This window comes from Populus euphratica, unplaced genomic scaffold (genome assembly GCF_000495115.2).
Source record: "Populus euphratica unplaced genomic scaffold, PopEup_1.0 scaffold1.1, whole genome shotgun sequence".
Classification (NCBI taxonomy): domain Eukaryota; kingdom Viridiplantae; phylum Streptophyta; class Magnoliopsida; order Malpighiales; family Salicaceae; genus Populus; species Populus euphratica.
The window spans coordinates 5,514,974-5,528,240 of NW_011499845.1; the positions used below are offsets into that span (position 1 = coordinate 5,514,974).

The 13,267-nt window shown below is 35.0% G+C and overlaps 2 protein-coding genes across 4 annotated transcripts; one reads left to right on the forward strand and one right to left on the reverse strand.

The window, feature by feature from the left end:
* Positions 1 to 1,489: 1,489 nt before the first annotated feature.
* LOC105124032 (50S ribosomal protein L15, chloroplastic-like) lies at positions 1,490 to 4,843 on the reverse strand. Of its 2 annotated transcripts, XM_011023876.1 has the most exons (5): positions 4,686 to 4,843; positions 4,261 to 4,603; positions 3,148 to 3,299; positions 2,794 to 2,875; positions 1,490 to 1,878 (listed from the first exon to the last, which is right to left on the reverse strand). In XM_011023876.1, the coding sequence occupies exons 1-5, from the start codon at positions 4,743 to 4,745 to the stop codon at positions 1,868 to 1,870; spliced, it is 648 nt and encodes a 215-aa protein (XP_011022178.1). In that variant the 5' UTR covers positions 4,746 to 4,843; the 3' UTR covers positions 1,490 to 1,867. The 2 variants fall into 2 exon arrangements, with proteins under 2 accessions (XP_011022178.1, XP_011022169.1); XM_011023867.1 differs by lacking the exon at positions 2,794 to 2,875.
* Positions 4,844 to 8,977: 4,134 nt separating this feature from the next.
* Positions 8,978 to 11,892, forward strand: LOC105124043 (zinc finger protein JAGGED-like). Of its 2 annotated transcripts, none has more exons than XM_011023890.1 (5): positions 8,978 to 9,311; positions 9,454 to 9,545; positions 9,926 to 10,057; positions 10,306 to 10,387; positions 10,954 to 11,892. In XM_011023890.1, coding segments are annotated over exons 1-5 (813 nt in total). In that variant the 5' UTR covers positions 8,978 to 9,309; the 3' UTR covers positions 11,459 to 11,892. The 2 variants fall into 2 exon arrangements, with proteins under 2 accessions (XP_011022192.1, XP_011022200.1); XM_011023898.1 differs by having other exon boundaries at positions 8,980 to 9,311; positions 10,957 to 11,892.
* Positions 11,893 to 13,267: the final 1,375 nt, after the last annotated feature.

The following is a 13,267-nucleotide window of genomic DNA, read 5'->3' on the forward strand; positions in this document are numbered from 1 at the left end:
ATGCTTGTAAATCATATTATAGAATAATATCATTTTTAAAAAAAATTAGATAAAATAACATATTTTAATTATACTGCATTTTAGAAATGCGACAATATAAAATATCGTCGATTTGAAATCATGACGTCAATTATAATGAATAGCCGAAGATACTGCAACGGAGAAGAGTTTGGCTTTTGCAGCGGAGAAGACTCCACAAGCCAAAGATACTAATTGGGAAGGGGCTCAAAAAACAGCTCAATAAATTATAGAGAAGACATCTCAAGCGAAGGGCATTGTCCTTGAAGGTGCTGAGAAAGTTGCAGAGAAGGGAGCTCAGGCCGAAAACACTATAGTTTAAGAGCCTAAAAAATCGACCCAGTATGCCGCAGAGAAGGGAATACAAGCAAAGGACACTGTTGTTGAAGGGACTAAGAAAACCTACCCATTATCTTGCAGAGAACGGAGCACAGGTAAAGGAAACCCTAGTTGAACTGGCAAAGAAGTTTTTCATTATGTAGACATTTTATTAAATATTTCGATTGAAAACCATGATAAAATTATAATTGATGTAATGGTTTTAACTGTAATATTTAATTAAATATCGTGTTTTTGAACCGCAGAATCTTAAAAGGAGATCATTTTATCAAAACTTTTTACTTTTATATCATTTCATTATTTATTTGTAATTTATATACTAATTGCCCAATTTATTCTTCAATTTTAAAGTCCATTACCGGTTTGATCGAGTCAGAAATTACACATTATGCAATGATGCTTCCACATGATTCATTGAGAGGAAGGCAACGACAAGAAGAAAGGGTTATGAAACTACGGTTGATGCCGTTTTCCTGCTATCACCGGCCATTTTAACATCTGACCCCATTCAGCACGCCATGCCTCTTTATCATCATTCAGACTATCTGCTTGTAACCTAGTATAATTATAATAATTTAACTTGATAATCAAGAAAAAAGGAATGGCAAACAATTTTCTGTGTATGGAACGGAGTCTTTTAAAAGTTTTAATCAATTTTCTAGTTTAGCAAACGGGTTTTTTTATTCAAAATATGTTTTAAAATACAATTGAAATTATATTTTTTATTATTTTTTTAAATATTTTCACATCATATTCTCATCTTAAAAATATTTTTTTAAAAAATAAAAAATATCATTTTTAATATATTTTTAAATAAAAAATATTTTAAATCATCACTACAATTCCAAATATATCCCCAATGGTTAATCATAACTTTAAAAGTTATTTAATTTTCATTACTTAAATTTACTTTTTATATTAAATTATGGTAAACATAGGTTTAAAAAACTATATAATTTATATTTTTTTAAATCTATTTTTTTAAATTATAACAGTAAAAATTACCACAATATCTGATATCTAATACACAATACCTTGTATTGTGAGTGTAATAGCTTATGTCTTCGAGTACTTTATAAAAGTGCATATTACATAAATTGTTTTTTTTTTTTTTTTCCCATAGGGGAAGCTGCCAAATTTTTAACCAAATTACAGAAAGGCATTAGATAAATGAATAAAAGATATGAATGCAAGAAATTACAACCATAGAGCCCAAAGACACCTAAACAACAGGAAAATCTACTTCCCAACCTGCTAATTTACACCTCTTAAAGATATAAAATTTCAAGCACAAATGATTTAAGCCAAGGGCGGCTCAGACTCAATGGCTGCAGCTCGTTTCTTAGCAAAGTATTCCTCAGCACGGGCAAGGTTCTTAGCAACTGATGGTTTCACCCACTTCTTTCGGCCAGGTAATACAGTAAGAGAGCATCCAGCAGCCTCAAGCTTCTCCTTGGCTGCTGCTGAAAAGGCACGAGCTTTAATGTTCAGCTTGACACTTAGCTCTCCATCACCCAGAACCTAAATCCAAAAGAAAATGAGCATATCTCAAAGCTAACTAGTAGAAAACAGCATTATGATTTGTGGCTCTCACATGCAATTGACCTAAACTGTCTACACTTCTTTCTAAGAATTTAATTGTTTAGTCTCTTCATACTATGGCGAGCAGCGGGTTAGAGATGTCAATCACTACAGCCTATGATTTCTGTACACCATCAATACTCACAGCATAGGATTTTCAGTCTTTAAGATGCAGAAAGCAATGATAATGAAATCACTTAAGCTTGAGTTTCTAAAGTTTCTGAATCAAAATTCGCATGACATACTAAAGAGTAACTATTAGCTCACAGAAAATAACGGCCTCCATTTTTGCTTGGATAAAACAACCAATATACTAAGGTGAAACAGGTCCATTCACCAAGAACCTTAACCACAATTTTTATTTTTCTACCCCTATAAGGGGTAAAACACGTCCCCAAACGGAGGAATCAGAACCCGATGCAAATAGCACGCAAATGTCTTTTCCAGCTATGCCGTCAAAATAACAGCCTCCTATTTTGCTTGGATAAAACAACCAATATACTAAGGTGAAACAGGTCCCTTCACCAAGGACCTTAACCACAATTTTTATTTTTCTACCCCCTATAAGAGGTAAAACACGTTCCCAAACGGAGGAATCAGAACCTGATGCAAATAGCACGCACGCAAATGTCTTTTCCAACTATGCTGTCACTTTACCCGGAAAAAAAAATGTAAGGAATGACAGACACTCTGAAAGTCAGAGGGGAGATTCGCAAGATATGGTCATATGCTGAACAATTTGGAGCTTACAAACAATATAAAAAAGACAGGCAAATCCTTCCAGCAAAAGAAATCATAGAAGGCAAGTATGGCATCATTTCTAGTAACCTTATAAAAGATATTTCAGAATCTCACCAGATGAATAGTAGGCCCAGCTACATAAAGCTTGACCCAGGCATCTGTTCACTTTGATAATCATCCCACATTGATTGCTTACCTAGTTAGGAACTCAATTTATTGATCCACATATACCTATTTGTGACTTAGACACACTCATGGATAGCATACAAAATCAGACAAAAGTGTTAATGGTCTTATGGAAAGGGCAAACAGAATAGATATTTCAAACAAATAGCCATATTAAAGTATGGTGGGAGGGTTTGAGGATCTCAGGTCTTTCTGTGTTACAGGTGTCACCTAAATCAAGAAAATATGTAAATATTTCAAAGTTATGTAAGCTTATAAATCATAGATAGAACTGTCGCACACCTTCAAAGGGAGTCTCCTTTCTCTTCCTGATGGGTTGATCAAGCCTTTCTCCTTCAAAGTCTCTAGTGATACCTCCTCTCCCTCTTGGAATCCTGCTGATGCTATGTCTTTCAAATTCACAGGGACATATTTTGGCAAACCCGCATGCATACCTTTGAAAGCAACAGAAGCATACCAATGAGTTTATGAATATGAAGACACACACATCATTGAAACATGCAAGTCTTACTGTGTGGAGAAAGGAGAGTAAAAATAGCACTATTGATATTCACGATGTGATAGCATGGTTTAGTTAATAGGCAATAGAGAAGCAGGATGGACCCTCTATACTAGATTCTTCACCATTTCAACAATCAAAATAAGTGTTTACGAGTGTTTCATAAAACTCCAAACAATATGGCAGTGGGATGTCCATTTAGTTTACCCACCACAGATTGATCTCTCAGCATGCCAAAGCCAAGAATTTTTAAACTCATACTCAACTGACATTCATGTTGCTGTAATCTTTTTGTTTATGCCTATGATAGCAAGAATGGATGTCACCAGCAAATTCCATCAATAAATAAACAAGGTTAATGACTCCATATGGGCCATTATATTGTCAACATGCAAAGGCCTTCAGATTTGAGCATTGCTCATTTTAAACTTAGAGAAATGAAATGCTGGCTCAGTTTTTCAGAACAAATTCATTGTGCATCGGCACCTTCTAGAGACTTCACAGTTCAAATTATCACCAAGAATTCAAAACAGAAATATTGAAATTTGATTCTGCAACCCAATCACTGTGAAGGCTAGAGAAAAGGTGTCTGGTGCCTATATCACATGAAGCTGCAAATGCATTGTTAAACACAGTAGAGACCCTGCTATTCGTGTGTCAAAACCAATGAAGATCACCAATATGAAGCAAGAAAGAATTATTCTACAAACATGCTCGCCTTTTGCCCCACTAACGTATTCTCTTTAGAAAGCCCTTATCACTGGAATTTAAATACAAAGCAATACCCTAAAATTTTAGCCATCCTCACATGAGTTTCTACAAAATTAATTGACAAGATTCTCTAAAATTTCACACGCAATTAATTCGAATAATAATAATAATAAAAGAAAGAGTACCTCCAGCAATTCCACGCAATTTAGGGATACGGCGGTAAAGAGGCATTTGTCCTCCCTCGAACCCTTTTCGAACACCAGGACCAGACCGAGATTTCTGACCTCTCATACCAAACCCACAACTGTTCCCTTGTCCTGCAGAGATACCTCTTCCCTTTCTCTTCCCTTTCTTTCTAGACCCTGGTTGTGGGCCTAGATTGTCCAGCCTGAGCCTCGCTCCTGAAGATGTAGTAACCACAGAAGGTGCTGCTACTTGATTGACCACCACCGATGGTCTTTTGTTCTTAGAATGGAGTGTAAGAAAAGTGAAGTTGCATGTCTTTGGCTTCAATCTCGTCAAGTTTCCCTGTCATTAAAAAAAAAAAAAAAAACTAAAACAATGGGGTTTTTATGTACCATGAAAGGAGAGTTTTGACTGATTTAAGTACCTTGAATGGAGAAGAAGGGCAAGGAAGAGACGCTGCTGCCATTGCCATTGCCATTGCCATGTACTGAGTAGATATGAGCGAGTGTGAGAGAGCGTTTTCAGTTTTCACAGATAGGGATACTGGATAGGCTTCCTTCTCTGTTCCATCCTAAACGACATGGTTTTCAGTTTTCACAGATATGGATACTGGATAGGCTTCCTTCTCTATTCCATCCTAAACGACATGGGTTCATTCCCACGTGAAGCCTTTATCTTGTGTCAAAGAGAGTCCAATGACAATAAATGGGCCTGACCTAGAAACCTCGAAAGAGTTGCAGTTTCGAACTTCACTAAAACCCAAACAAAACTGGCCATGATTATTTCATGTTGATTTTTAATGGGCCTAACTTCGGCCTTTTAGATAAGGCCGTCCATCATCTACAAAATCAGCAAGCCATGATAGCAAATTTCAACCAGCTTTCCAATTGCGTAATATTTTTTTTTTGTTTTGGTATTAGTGATTTTGTTAAAATATTTTTTATTTTGAAATATATTAAAATAATATATATAAAAGTTTTATATTTATTTTTAATATCAACATATTAAGAAGATACAAAAATATAAAAAATATTAATTTTAAATATAATTTTATTTTTTAAATTTTAGCAAACCTCTAAGCCGTGCCGTCTCAAACAGGGCTTCACCTCGGAGGAGATGCTAAATACAGCAATTTCTCCACATTATCATTCACTTATCCTTTTCAACTTTGGAGGATTATCCAGTTGGTGTGTGGATGTATTACCCATGTTATAATGTGAAAAAATCAATCCAGAAAAAAATAAAATAAAAATTCTGTGTGTAAAACTGATTTAAAAATATTTTTTATTTTTAAAATTTGAAATAACAAGGATATTTGACTATTTGTTCTCCATATGACCAACCACATTGACGAAAGTACAAAAACTTTATCTCAAACATAAAAGTGCAGGATCCCTTGGATGTGAAACTCGGTGGACATATGATCATCCTATTTTGAGGCCATTTTCACCGCACACACTTCTTTTAAAAAGGAAAAAAGAAAAAAGAAAAAGAATAGGATACTTTATATATGACAGGTTTAAGGAAGACTTTGAATGACAATCTCGATCAATTATAAGTTGGTCAGTTAGTCCCTTGACAGGAGGAGGGAGAGAACCCCCAGGAAGGCTACCGGATCCAAAAGCATAAGGACATGTATATGTACTAAGCTTTGAGAAAAATCTTCTTTAGAATCTTTGAATAGAAACAAGAATACTCGAAATCACTAGACAGTTTTTCACTCGGAAAGAAAAGCAATCAGCTTGCCCCATGAACAAAATTCTTATTTCGATAGGCGCAGTACTGCCACTCGAGAGCCGCTACAGTCTTGTGATGCATATAAAATATCCTTGCATTCCGGATCCAAACAGTCATGCCAGCCTAAAGGTTCACCGTAGCTGCCACGGGAGAGTAATTCAGCTTCAGACCTGTACGTAACAGGTAAGACAGTGGTGCCCATGTCTTTCCTCCTAGCATTTCACATGGAGAAGGATGCACAGTGTCTGGAAGAGGAAGCCAGCTGTAGTTTCCCTGAGGACACATAAAGCACATAATGCAGTTCTTTTTTTGGTAAAAACATAAAGCACACATAATGCTTTTTTTTTTGTCCTCGGAACGAACATAATGCACATAAGTGGTAATCTTATTCAAGAAAATAAAATCTCGTGAGGTTGGTCTATTAGTTTTGGTTTTGACGGAGATAGAAGGATGTTTTGTATCAAAGGGAAGAATGATTATGAAGGATTCTATAGCTTTGAAAGAGTTCAAACAAGAAAGACTTGATTGCTTCCATAAACAAAGAGTGAAGATTGTTTTTTTCTTTCACAAATTTATACGAACTACTTGTATGTTTATTGAATCTCCTTAATTTAACCCCTTGTTAAGAAGATGAGGTTTTTGAGTCGAAGGAAAACACGCTAATGATTTAATTAGAGCCAAATATTTGGCGGTTTTAATAACCTTATATGGCTACAAAAATTTATCCCGGTAAGAAATATGACTTCTAGAATTTCTTAGTGAGATTTTAGCCCTGTATAAAAAGATATATTCAGAGCCCCTCAAACATCATTTCTATATTGATCTCCAATCAAATCAAAAGAAGAAGAAGAAGTTATATATAAAAAAAAGAGTGACGCAATGTCATGCATTCTAGATTTACATTTACAAATTAATTGTTTGATCTAAGAAATAAATAATTTGGGTAATTCATGTCTTTTCAAATTTAATCATCACTACTTATTATCCACCTTTTGATTCCAATTTTTTTATTTATAAAAGTACATAACTGTTTTTAATCTAAAAATAAAACATATGTTTCTTGTTATAAAAATAAAATAAATTGAAATATCTCTAATACAATTGTTAAAAATAAAACACACAAATGTCTAGATAAATCTCTAACTCTTAATTGATTAATCAGTTTTATTAACACATTTTTATTATCAGCATACTTAAATTCTGAATATATTACACACACACCACACATATATATAAAGAGAGAGATTATACCTCTAATTATCTAATTAAACAAGAATTTTAGTAAATTATGGTTTAATTATGAGTTTTTTTTATAAATTTTACACTTCTCTTAATAATCTTTTTTTAATAATTTTTTTGTGGGTTTTTACTGTAGTTTGTATTATAATCTGATTGGATCAATTATATTTCGTTTAATTTAATTAGAAAAAAAAAAGAATTCTAGTAAACTAGTTTAACAAAAATTCTTTTTGATGAAGATTCCAAATTAGACTATAATTTTTATCTAGCAATAACTCAGTTTAAATATGACAAAGTTTTCTTGAATGCAAACATCAAGTGATCTCATGACTTCTCGAACAATTCTAATATGAGAGACTTAATGAATATATTAACTATTTGATCTTCACTTTCACAATTGATAATCTCAATGGTTCAAAAACTGAACTCCAAAAGCGAATTAATTTTGATGAATGGATGAAGAGCTTCTTGGATTACAAAATAGGATAGTCTTCTTCCATTATATTATAATTAAATATATAAAGAGCAATGCACAAACGTGGAGTTAATAAACAAAGCTTGAGTAGCCTCTTTAATAAATCATCAACTAATTTCGCCGGAATCAATTATTTTCCTTGCCTAACTAGCTATTTTTTCTTGAAAAAGAACCAAAATAGAATGTTCATCATGGTGGGAAGTAAATTTGGAAGGTTCGACAAACTCTCTGATGAAATGTTCATGGATTTTACTGCTGGACACGTATGGAGGAATGGACCACTTGTAATGAGCATCCAAACACTAACAAGAAATTTTTCAGATGTTTGAGCAAACATAAGCTTCACCCGCTTGCTTGGCCTCGTCATATAAATGGAAATTTATTTACAGGCAAATATGTTATACTAACATGACTAATACCATCAAGTCAAAGACCAAAAGATAGAGTGGTCCATATGAACCAAATGCTAATTGTTTGCCTCTTCAAAAACCAATGGGATATTGCTATGTGGCTTTTAGCAATTAATTTCAAGAGGAACACAAAGTGAAAATTTTTTTTTCTCCAGAAAACACTAAAAAAAGTAATTAACTTAATACCTTTTCAAGATAAAAATATTTTTAAAAAGCAAAACCAGAAACTGTCGCTGCTGAACTTGGCTCAGCTAGTTTCAATCCCCGCAGTTATGTAAAATCTAATTTGGATAGTAAGAACTAAACGTTGAGTATTAATATGGTGAGAGAAGAAGGAAACCAAACACTGGCTATCTTTTTCTTATTTCAGATTGGTTGAAAAGGACTGTAAATAAGCAACTAGAGCTTCCAAATAATAAAACAATACTTTTTTTGTGGGGTTGAGACTATATCCCAACTTAGATCTCAAAACCCTAGTAATTAGATATTGATAGCAACGCTTCCATGATCCATGGTAAGCCAGGGTACAATGATGCCCAAGAATCCTTAAGCTTCAATGGGGACCATAAACTTGGAGCATGCCCTTCTCACAACATAATGTGCAGGATCAGCAGCATGTTTGTAGGGCAAGGCTTGTCTTGATTGCCATCAAGGTATAAATGTCATCTTCCATTGCTATAATTAGTGATGGAAGATATGCAAAGGACACTGGTGTTTGATTGCCATCTCTTATTTTAAATCTTTTTAGCATCTTCTAAATGCTTTTCTCATATATAAATCATTGAGCTTGATCCTAGTAGTTCTAGGGCAATAGACCTAGCCTTCTTCAAGTGAGGCAATACTAAGGCAACGTCCCTCTCATTGCTCCCTCCCTCCCTATTTATCAAACCAAATGACACTATACCACGTCTACCTTGGCCTCTCTCCACACACCCCCTCCCCTTTTTAAAGTCACGAGACCACACTGTCCCTTGTTCTTCTTTATATTAGAGAGAAGGAGATGAGTCCAGGGGTATGGCAGAGAAACTGATAGAGAACTTTCAAAGCTCCTTTTCTCCACCTTCACTCAACTAGCCTCTATATTGCAGTCTCAAACTGAAGTCATAATTTTCTAAAGCTTTAGTTATATTACCATCTAAAAGAGTGTTAACCTCACATTTTTTTTTTCCTGTCTCTCTGTCGGTACCATGTAGGTCACCCCCACAAACCCCTTGCACTCGCACCCTTTCTCTTATCTTCTCCTTTACCATCACAGTGTTCTCTTACTCTTCAACGCTCCTTTTTAACTCCTTTTTTTGTCCTTTTCTTTTTCTTTTTAATCATTTTTTCAGGAGACCCGAGAACAACCCATTAGACCTCAACAACTTGCCTGAGGATTACTCTAGAGATGGTAAACAAGTCCTTGATGAAGGCTCTTCTTCTGGTAAGCACATCTATAAGCTTTTTTTAACAGTACAAAAATTCGATACATAACCTCTCTCTCACCCCCTCTCCTTTTCATTTTAGAGAAAAGACCAAACAAAAGAAAAAAAATCCAAGAAAATGGAAGAAAACCTCCATGATTTCGATGAAAGAAAATGTATAAGGGCAAAACTTTTTCTTCCATCACTTTCCCCATCAATTTTTTTTTCATTTCTTAATATTTGGCATCATGAAGCCTCAAATGAAACATTAAAGAAGAAGAGATGGAACAAGAGTTGAAAAGGAGGAGGTTTAGGGAAAAGAGATGGGTAGCTAGGGTTCGGCTTTTGGAGCTAGGAATGGTCTCATCTAAGTTTCTCTAATTGGCTGCTTTTTTTGCAGGCTGCAAGAAAAAGAAAAGCGGCGCTAAGGATGGGAAAGAAGAGTGTGGCAAGGTCTATGAGTGTAGGTTTTGTTCCCTCAAGTTCTGCAAATCTCAAGCTCTTGGAGGGCACATGAACCGACACAGACAAGGCAAAGTCATGTCCTATCTTTCTTCACCTTCTATCGACATGTATTAATCAAAGACGTCAAAACATAGTACCTTTTATTTTATATTTTTTAACGGGGCAGGGCGGTATGATTTGCCATGAAATTGATCACTATAGTATAGCGTGGTCATGTGAATCTTGAGGAAAACCAAGTTGATGTGTTGTTGAAATTCCTGTGTTTTTGGTTTTTTGATACCTTGATTGATTTGATTTGTGTTGTTGGTTCGTCAGAGAGGGAGACAGAAACACTGAACCGGGCTCGCCAACTGGTCTTCAGTAGTGATAACCTAGCCGCCCCTGTGGCTCACCTAGGGTACGTAACTATTTACATCCATCATCTTTATCCTCCATTGCTTTCTTACCCTCGTCTTTTCTCTCTCTCTCTCCTCCATCACTCCATACTTTTTTCATGGGGTTCCTCTTACTCCATCCTTGCTTCTTTCTTCAGACCTTTCAAGAGGAAAAAGGTAACAAGACAATCCTTAAAGGCAATATATGACATGACCCCAGATACTGTTTTGAACTAGAAAGGCTTCCCATTTCATAATCTTCTACTTTTAGAAGAAGACTCTAGCTACTTTCTTTTATCTTATGTGATCAATGCTTCAGAGAACCTCTCGCTGTTTTGTTCCTTGTATTTTGATTTCATAAAAGCAAAAACAAAATCTCTATTTGATTTCACATCATCCTGTTGTCTTGCACCAAAGGTCATGAACATTATTTGATTCTCTAAAAAATAATTACATTATTTGATTCCAATAATTAATATTTCTGTTTAATTTCAATAATTACACAAACATCATGATTATCATATACTGTCTTCTTGTCTATTAGTTTGGAACTATTAATGGCACAGATTCTTTTAATTAATATTCTTAGCAGCTGCCATCCAATGGGAACAGGGAGCTACCACCCAGCAGGCAACATTGGAGATCCATTTAGATCAGCGTACACAGTACCAAGACTGTTCCCTGGTTCTTCATCAACTCTCTTACCAGCACCAGCACCACAACCTCCTCATCAATCGTATCTATACACATCTCCTTCACGCCTCCCAGCTTCTTATAACTCACAGTATCCTCAACAGCCCATAAACGATTATTACATTGGACATGTACTCAACAACACTTCACAAACACACCCTTCCTACCAGAACATGAACTACAACATGAGTGCCTCAGAATCCAATTACACTTGCATTGGTGCACCAGTAGCTCACGGTGGGTTCGGACTTGGTTCAAGCCGTAGCACGGAGGGAAGCGGTAGAGATGGATCACTGAGCAATCAGGAAGATGGTTTGAATTGGGGAAGGAGTTATGCAGCAGGAGGACAGCAGCATTTGGATCATCCTTCCTCGATCAATCGGTTTCAAGATGGGTTTTAAAGATTGTTTTTTTTTTTTTTTCCTTTCTGTTTTTTCTTCTTCTTTTGTGGGATTAATGGCAGTATTGAATGAAGTATACTGATCATCTTTGACACGGTACCCATAGAGAGAAAACGAGAGGGACTTAACAAACTGACAAATGGGGTCATGCAAGGGAGAGAAGTTTTTGGTTTATGTACAGGGATTGGGGTCAGCCTTTTGAGCTCATGGATACTCTCAGCTAGTTTGGCTCGGAGCTATCTATGAGGATTGGAGGGGGGTATATGTTGGTGTTGGTGTAATTGTACTAACCAAGTGAGAAAGAGAGGGGACTATAGGCTATAGCTTGTGAGGTGGGACAAGGAGTTATATTTGAACTGAAAGTTCCTAACCCCCTTTTGCATTTGGACTTGATTTTGCATGGCAATGAATAGTTTATTGGTTTCTTTTATTTATACTAGCCAGTGTGTGTTTTTTCTTTTGCTCTTTCTTGTTTTATTTTGTGGCTCTCCACGATATCTTTGACCAAAAAGGGGTGAGAGGGTAAGGGTTTAACGCCTTCTCCCCCCCACACAGAACCCACATAGACAGACACAGATGCACACCACGAGAAACCAAATTTGGCATCTTCTGTTTTCTTGAAACATTTATGGTTAGACCATGAACAATACGAGCAATGTCATGGAGAGAAATATCTGTCAAGAAAAGTCTGTGAGAGCAGTAGATCTCTTTCTTATATCCTTATTCTTCTGATTCCGCTCTTACTTCTTACTAGTACTGCAGTATTAATTTATTAGTACAGATTTCACTAACTGCAGTTTAATTTAGTGTCTAGAATCATGAATCCTTCCTCTCCTTTTCATTTTTCTCTCTTATATGGATCTCAGATAACTAATCCAACCGGGAATAAAAAAAGTGCTATGAAAAGTTGAGAATAAATCATCAACCTTGACCTTAACTTAAGGTTGAAGTGTTTGGGCTGAAACATAAATTTAATTAACTCTTAAATTCAATACTGAATTCACTCAATTAAAGCACTAGTAACAAAAATGGCTAAGTCAAACGGGAAAAAAAAAAAAGGCAAGGTGGTTTATGGCATGCATCCTCTCATTATGCACAGGCAAGCTCAATCAATGCCATGAAGTGGCTAACCAGCTCTAATGAGGAGAAACCATGGAGAACGCAAGGGTTGTTCAATAAAATTGCGTTGTTTGGGAATGGTTTGAAGAGTATCAGATATAACCATTGCCAAGCACTTGGCTAAGGCATTGTTTCATATTGCGTTTTAACCGTGTTTTATTTTTTAAATATATTTTAGCTTCAATTTTTTTATGTATTTTTGATTTTTTTATTTATTAATGTTAAAATAAAGTTTAAAAATAAAAAATATATTATTTTAATATATTTTTAAATAAAACACACATTAAAAAACAACCTCCACTGAATTACCCAAGTAGGAAATACATTTTTGATTATTATTATTTGATACTTTTAAAGATAAAAATAGCATAACTCTCTCGTAAAGGTTTTATAATAATTTAAAGGTTGCTCATGGGTTTTATTGAACTGTACATTAATTTTATTTTATTGTAAATTTAAAGATTGCTCATGGGTATTATAGTAATTTGCAAATATTAAATATTGTTTTTTTAAAAAAACCTTGATGTCTTACAGCTAGTGCGTGGAAGAAAACAACTTCTTGTTTAAGAAAAACATTCTTTATATGATGATGCTGCGAGGCTGTCTCATTATTAAACACCGTTTTTCAGCATGGTTTTTGAAAAATCTCAGGATAGGCTGGCTTTACTTGACTTTTCGTGATATACCTTC

Coding starts and splice junctions, on each gene's coding strand:
- LOC105124032 (XM_011023867.1), bottom strand. CDS start 4,745: ATGGCAATGGCAATGGCAATGGCAGCAGCGTCTCTTCCTTGCCCTTCT. Junction 3,300..4,260: donor ATTGCGTGGAATTGCTGGAG/GTACTCTTTCTT, acceptor TTGCTTTCAAAG/GTATGCATGCGGGTTTGCCA. Junction 1,879..3,147: donor AAAGGAGACTCCCTTTGAAG/GTGTGCGACAGT, acceptor TTTTGGATTTAG/GTTCTGGGTGATGGAGAGCT.
- LOC105124043 (XM_011023890.1), top strand. Junction 9,546..9,925: donor TGATGAAGGCTCTTCTTCTG/GTAAGCACATCT, acceptor CTTTTTTTGCAG/GCTGCAAGAAAAAGAAAAGC. Junction 10,058..10,305: donor CATGAACCGACACAGACAAG/GCAAAGTCATGT, acceptor TTGGTTCGTCAG/AGAGGGAGACAGAAACACTG.